At 33.5% G+C, this 6,907-nt stretch overlaps 1 protein-coding gene across 1 annotated transcript; it reads right to left on the bottom strand.

The window, feature by feature from the left end:
* Positions 1–1,157: 1,157 nt before the first annotated feature.
* On the bottom strand, positions 1,158–6,365 carry LOC113512095 (uncharacterized). The gene is made up of 5 exons (XM_026895874.3): positions 6,199–6,365; positions 4,834–4,941; positions 3,949–4,118; positions 2,799–2,912; positions 1,158–1,673 (listed from the first exon to the last, which is right to left on the bottom strand). Exons 1-5 carry the CDS (start codon positions 6,266–6,268, stop codon positions 1,614–1,616), a joined length of 522 nt encoding a protein of 173 aa, XP_026751675.1. The 5' UTR covers positions 6,269–6,365; the 3' UTR covers positions 1,158–1,613.
* Positions 6,366–6,907: the final 542 nt, after the last annotated feature.

Below are 6,907 nucleotides of genomic sequence, written 5' to 3' on the forward strand. Positions count from 1 at the left end.
TTGAACGACAAATATTTATCTGGAAATATAAAAATGCAAGTGTCATGCTTATGCATACATTTCATTTGATGACGTTCGTGATTATATTACAGTGATAAGTGGTGGGTAATCACATTTGTATTTTTAATATTATATCCATTTATATATATATATATATATATATATATATATATATATATATATATATATATATATATATATATATATATATATATATATATATATATATATATATATATATATTCTTTATTGCACTTGTAAATTACATTGTTAATGCATTTATAAATATTGTGAGCAAGGGTGGACAGAGATCTCATCCAGTCAACCCAATGCAGTTAGAAAACATGTTGTTAGCGGGCAGCTGAAGTGCTACAACTATTAATATTTAGTGTACATAAACAAATATATAGTTAAATAAAATATTAAGATACATAATAAAATATTACATAAATACATATACTATAAATAAAATACCTACTTATACAATGGATGTTAAAATAAATGAATATACTACCTACAATAGAAATATTATATACCCATTTATAAATTTTTACTTTGTACATGTGGATTTCAGAAGTTTGAAAAATAATAATTATTATATAATTATTCTTGATTGCACTAAAACATATGGTATTAATAACAATTAATAATAACGTAAGCAAAGGTGAAATTATCTCTAAAAGAGATCTCTTCCAGTCAACCTAACGCAGTGGAAAAAAAAGTAAAATAATAATGATTAATAAGTATAATATAAAGAATGTAGTGAGTGGGCAGCAGTAGTGCAAAATAGAAATCAAAGCAGTAATAATAAACGTTTATATTATTTATAAATCAGGGAGACTGTACAAAAGTCAATTGCTTGGGTACCTCTGTCCCATTCGTGTTTCAACCGTGAAGTAGTTGTGTTTGCATGGCTGTGTTTCGGTTTGAAGGGTGGGATATGGCGTCAATTTACTGGGTATAAAGGAATAACACCTGAGTCCTCAGAAATGGCAACGCATGGGGGAAATAGTATATTTTGTTGTGTCCATGGTACTGCTCATGTCTAGAGGCGACGGTTACCACTTTCCATCAGGTGGACTGTCAGCTTGTTTGCCATTCTAAGTTGTATAAAAAAAAAAAGTTAGAAATGAAGATGATGACAAAATAAAAGGTAATTTAACTTGAGACAACATTAACTTTATTACAAAAATACTAGTAAGATAAACTTATATTTTTACAAGCAATAATAATAATGGCCGTGCAGTCCCGGCATAGAATACTCCACCCCCTTTTTTCTAAAAAAGTCTTTTAGTCTTTTTTCTTTGGTCTTTTACGACCCGTGGGTGTCGTAAAAGACGACTAAGGGATGGCAAGGGCCCATCCAGTAGCGTCCCTTTTAAAACCTGACTGTGGTTGCCAATCCGCCTGCCAAGCGTGGCAACTACTGGCAAAACCCCCCAAAGGGGAGGCTTTTGTTCAGCAGTGGACGGTTAACGGCTGATATGATGATGATGAATAGAAATTATTTAATTACGACTTTTTTAAAAAAAATAACATATCGTAGTAAAGTCTTGAAGTAACATATATACTCATTTAATGATATACTTATTTCCTAATTGATAAATACGTACTTATTCTACAATTTCATAGTATATAACCGCTTCCGCGTCTATACCTTCCAGTTTTATTGTCTGAAAAAAAAAAAACATTACTTTTTTAAGGATTCATTCTGATGAATGATCTATCTAGAAAAATACTACAAATAATAATATTGTTGTGCACGACGCACCTTTTCAGTTTCTTATTTAATTTTATTAAAAAGATGTTTTGTTTATAATTTGAAGTGTGTGTCAGTTTAGGTTTTGTTTCGTTCGCATTTTTGCTCCGTTGGTTTGCTTTGTATATTTTTAATATAATTATATTATCTTTCTAAAACACCGTGTTTCCATACCAGCATACAGTCCTTTTGCCCACAATTGTTATGATTTTGCTACTTAATTGATAACATAAAAGTAACTTAATGTCATGGAAAGTTTTATACAGATGGTCACCACTTGAGTTATTATTAACAAAGATAAGTAAGCCAACAGTAAGCAGTTTTAAAGAGATTTAAGTGATTATAGGTTTTACTTAGTATTTTAATAATTTTACCAGAGGCAGACTTTGTACAAAAGTCGATTGCCTCTCGAGAAAAGTCGAGTACCTCTGTCCCATTCGTGTTTCTACCGTGAAGCAGTTGTGTTTGCATGGCTGTGTTTAGGTTTGAAGGGTGGGATATGACGTGAATTTACAGGGTACAGAGGAATAACATCTGAGTCCTCAGGAATGGCAAACGCATGGAGGGTATCATGGGTGAAATATACTCTGTTATGTCCATGGCTCATGTCTATAGGCGACGGTTACCACTTTCCATCAGGTGGGCCGTCAGCTTGTTTGCCATTCTTAGATATAAAAAAAAAAATATATTTTGCTTAAAAAATTAAAAACCAAGAAACCGACCTTAACCTGGCAAAATCTGTTATTTCGATTTGAAAACTACACTACTGATTTTGATAACATTTCTGTGGGACTAATCTGAAAATATATCTTTTTAAATAAAAAAAAAAAAATCAATTTATAAATGATAAAGTTCTAAGGTTCAAACAAATATAAAAAATTATAAACCACGTGAAAATCTCTTTTTAAAAGTCCGTAAAAAATAATGTAAAATTATATATATTATATATTAGCAATATATTCAGGCAAAAAAAAAAACAGATAAACTGAGATACTGTTTTTTTTGGAAAACGTAAAAATAAAAAATAAAATACACTTACCATTTTTGTTTCTTTATCGCCGAATTCCCTCGTGAAATAGGCTAATGTTCCGTCTAGTTGCTTGATCTCTTGTTTTAAAACGTTTTCACTTTCCAATGTGAATTTGACTTTTATCTGTAATTATTAAATAGGTACTTATAAAAATATAGTCGTAGCTTGTCTTGTTCATGTGAATAAATAAGTATACTGTATCTTACTTATGTAAATAATATTACACCTATATTACATAGTTGACAGAATGGCTGTGGAATGAAGGATAACAGCTATCTTATTACTAAGCAATATCTTTCAGATAATCAATGTACAGAAGAAATGATTAAAAGGATTTTATTCATGAGATGAAAGTGGAATCGTATCCTTACGTTATCGGTATATACCAGCGTGATACCAGTAAGTAATTACAGATAAGGATGAAATCACGATGTTGGAATCAGGAAGAAAGAAAGAGAGAGAGAGAGACAGCGTGTCCATATGTCTAGTTATTACAGAACTACTGTTGAATATATCTGTGGCCATTCCATAAATAAAAAAAAAGAGTAATGCGACGACAGGTGAACTGTCAAAAGCACTAGCTAGGTTAAGACTTTCAGAAAAGACGCGTGTGCACAAAAGACAAACTCGAGAATTAATATTGTTATGTGGTTTTTTTTTTATGGGTAAAAATGGTATAGTAGCCCTGCGCTAACGGGATATGCTGGCGGAGCACCAGTGAAGGGTGATAGATGAGAATGAAAACAGGCCAGTTAGCCCATCATGATGAATTCATCAGGAATTGATCATGATAGTTTCCAGGGGGAACCGCGAGGAGGTCGACCTGGTTAGGTATATTGCTAGCAATAGGATTCTCAGTCTCCATTACTAACAGTCCCTTTCCCCCCATTGTTATGTGGTTAGTATTTTACAAATAAACATTCAAATAAATGCAAAAGGCTTTGATTCAAAATAAGTACTCAATATTTTTCCTAAATAAAAAAAAGGGTTTGAAATTCATATTAATGACTGAATTTTTTTATTAATAATACCTAATGTTTAGATTCATGTAAGATAATGAATGCTAATTTATTGATTGCTTTTGATTTTGTTAATGATTAATGACATGAATCTATTGTCTATAATAATAATTATTGTGAGCGATTCGCACGTGATATACCTTAGAGCCATCTCTTCTTTGGAACTCGTTTTCTTCATCCAACTTGAAGCTATGTGATCGTACTACGTCATCCATTTGTACGGTGAGCTGGAGCGTTGTGTCATCAATCCTTGTAAAGTAGAAAATGGGTGCACTGTACTGTAGCAATCGTATTAAATTCTCATTGGGTCCTAGAATAGAATTTGAATCTGTTTTTTAAAAAAGGCATAAAAAATTCAAATTAAGACCTATGACGTCAATTCGAAGTGATAACAATATTATCTCATTATGATTTTTTTTTTATACAACTTAGAATGACAAACAAGCTGACGGTCCACCTGATGGAAACTGATAACCGTCGCCTATAGACATGAGCAGTACCATGGACATAACAGAGTATACTGTTTCGCCCGAGATACCCCCCATGCGTTGCCATTCCTGAGGACTCAGGTGTCATTCCTCTGTACCCAGTAAATTCACGTCATATCCAACCCTTCATACCGAAATGCAGCCATGCAAACACAGCTGCTTCACGGTTAGTGTTTGTAATTGTCCGATTAGGGGGAAAGGGATTGTTAGTAATGGAGACTGAGAATCCCATTGCTAGCAATATACCCAACCAGGTCGACCTCCTCGCGGTTCCCCCTGGGAACTATCATGGTTAATTCCTGATGAATTCATCATGATGGGCTAATTGGCCTGTTTTCATTCTCATCTATCACCCTTCACTGGTGCTCCGCCAGCGTATCCCGTTAGCGCAGGCGTGGTTACCATACCATTTTCACCCATTAAAAAAAAAATTGTCCGATTAAGGTTTTTAGGGACAGAGAAACTTTTGAATTTTGTATCTATTAACATAAAAATTAATATTTAATAATAGTTCATATAAAAAGTGAACCGACGTACCTTTAGTCGGGTCTGGTTTCCAATCTTTACAAAACGCAGAGCTGCACCCTGGGTCGACGTAGTTTTGCTGTGTGCCCTGCGTCGCGGGCAATGTCTTGCGATTTCCCTCTGCGCACACAAAAGATGTGGATCAAACCACACCTCGTCTTAGATTTTCCCAGCATTATCCTGTTCATCATTTGAACACCTATTTACATGATTTCTCCTTTTTTCATTACTACTGAGTGCTATAGGGCGTCAAATAAGCTCTATTGGGGTGAAAGGGATTGTTAGTAATGGGATCTAACTGACCCATTGCCAGTAATACACCCTATCAGGTCGACCTCCATGCAGTTCCCTTTGGAAACCCTCGTCATTAATTCTAGTGAAATTCGTGACGATGGGCTAACTGATCTACTTTCGTCGTCACCTATTATCACTCACTGGTACCTCTCCAGCGTATACTGTTGGCATAGGTGGTTTTTTTTTTCATAATTGATAATGAAATGGTAAACCCACCTGCGCTAACGGTATACGCTGACAGGGCACCAGTGAGGGATGATAGGTGAGGATGAAAAGACAGGCGAGTTAGCCCATCGTGATAAACACACTTAGATTTCAGCACGATGGTTTCCAGGGGGGACCACGGGGAGGTCGACCTGTAAGGGTATATTATTAGCAATGGGACTGATAATCCGCATTACTAACAATTCCTTCCCCCCTGCATAGGTGGGGTTACCATTCCATTATCACCCATTAAAAAAATATGCAGTACGCGGTTATGACTTTAAATTGTAATCAAATTATTATATTTTATAACCTTAAAATATTCGCTTTTTTAAGCGGAATTAATATCAAATACGTCAATGCTTAGTTGACGTGCGTAAACCAATAAATGCTCCGATTATATATTATATATTCGACAGTTAATTTTTAACTGTGTAGTAAACTAATTTGTCAACAACACTAAATTAAGCTATTCAATAAATTTGAAGGCAAATATATAATCACGTAACTATAACTTATCTAACTCTACAGATAATGTACGAATTATTTTGCACAATAAAAATAAACTTAAAACCAAGAGAAATTAATAGGATATCACTCGGAATATTTTTTTTTACTTGCCATAAACAATATGAAGATGATAATTATTATTTTTTAATAAAAAAATTAGTTTTTTTTTTTAATACAAAATCATTTACAAATTGCACACTTACATTAAGCACTTTTATATCGATAAAACAATAAAACTAAAACTGTTTACTAGAAGTCAATTAAGAAAAAACATGTGACAATTACAACAGTTAACACTCGACGCTAAATAACATTTGAATTTACATACACTGACACACTTACACAAACTTAATATCGTACAAAACTCACTTGCCGCTTTTAGCAACTCCTCAATATTTTCACACCGCACCCTCCTGTATTTTTTCCCAATAAAAGACATCGTGCACTATTTAAGAAATATTATAATAAAATTATAAATCGCTAAGTTGACGTCGTGCCTGTGTTGTAACATGATTCTGATAAGATTCCGTACAAAAACTGGTCTGTTGGCGTATCACTAAATAACATGAATAATCTATATCTGCTTACGTAATGCAGTGGTACATCTTTGTCGGTTTGTTTGTCAAAACATCACGTATTCGCCATCTATTTATTAGACTAAAATTTTATTTGAAATGTGAAAGTGAGGTTTTTTCGTTAATTTTTAATGATTAAGGTTCAGGTATAATTAGGTATTGTGAAAAAAAAACATTTTGGCTTCAGTTGTACAGTATCTCAACAAAATTGAAAAAATTAATATACTTTTAGAAAAATACAATGAAATTCATTTCATAAGTAGTTTCACGGCATAAACATATTTTTGGTTATTTTTTGCATGTGTTTTATCGCATGGAGTACGTGTTATACGTTCAACATTAGCTAAAAGTAGTGGAACTAATTAGTCTTGCCAGAGGGAGACGTTGTACAAAAGTCGATTGCTTGGGTACCTCTGTCCTATTCGTGTTTCAGTTGTGTTTGCATGGCTGTGTTTCGGTTTAAAGGGTGGGATATGGCGTGAATTCACAGGGTACAGAGGAAT

This window comes from Galleria mellonella, unplaced genomic scaffold (assembly GCF_026898425.1).
Source record: "Galleria mellonella isolate WM207_F2 unplaced genomic scaffold, CSIRO_AGI_GalMel_v1 utg116, whole genome shotgun sequence".
Lineage (NCBI taxonomy): Eukaryota > Metazoa > Arthropoda > Insecta > Lepidoptera > Pyralidae > Galleria > Galleria mellonella.

What these genes read in the sequence shown, in the direction of transcription:
- LOC113512095 (XM_026895874.3), bottom strand. Translation starts at nt 6,268, where the DNA reads ATGTCTTTTATTGGGAAAAAATACAGGAGGGTGCGGTGTGAAAATATT. An exon ending in GAAACCAGACCCGACTAAAG is followed by an intron (nt 4,119 to 4,833) that starts GTACGTCGGTTC and finishes ATTCTATTCTAG; the next exon opens with GACCCAATGAGAATTTAATA. An exon ending in GCGATAAAGAAACAAAAATG is followed by an intron (nt 1,674 to 2,798) that starts GTAAGTGTATTT and finishes TTTTTTTTTCAG; the next exon opens with ACAATAAAACTGGAAGGTAT.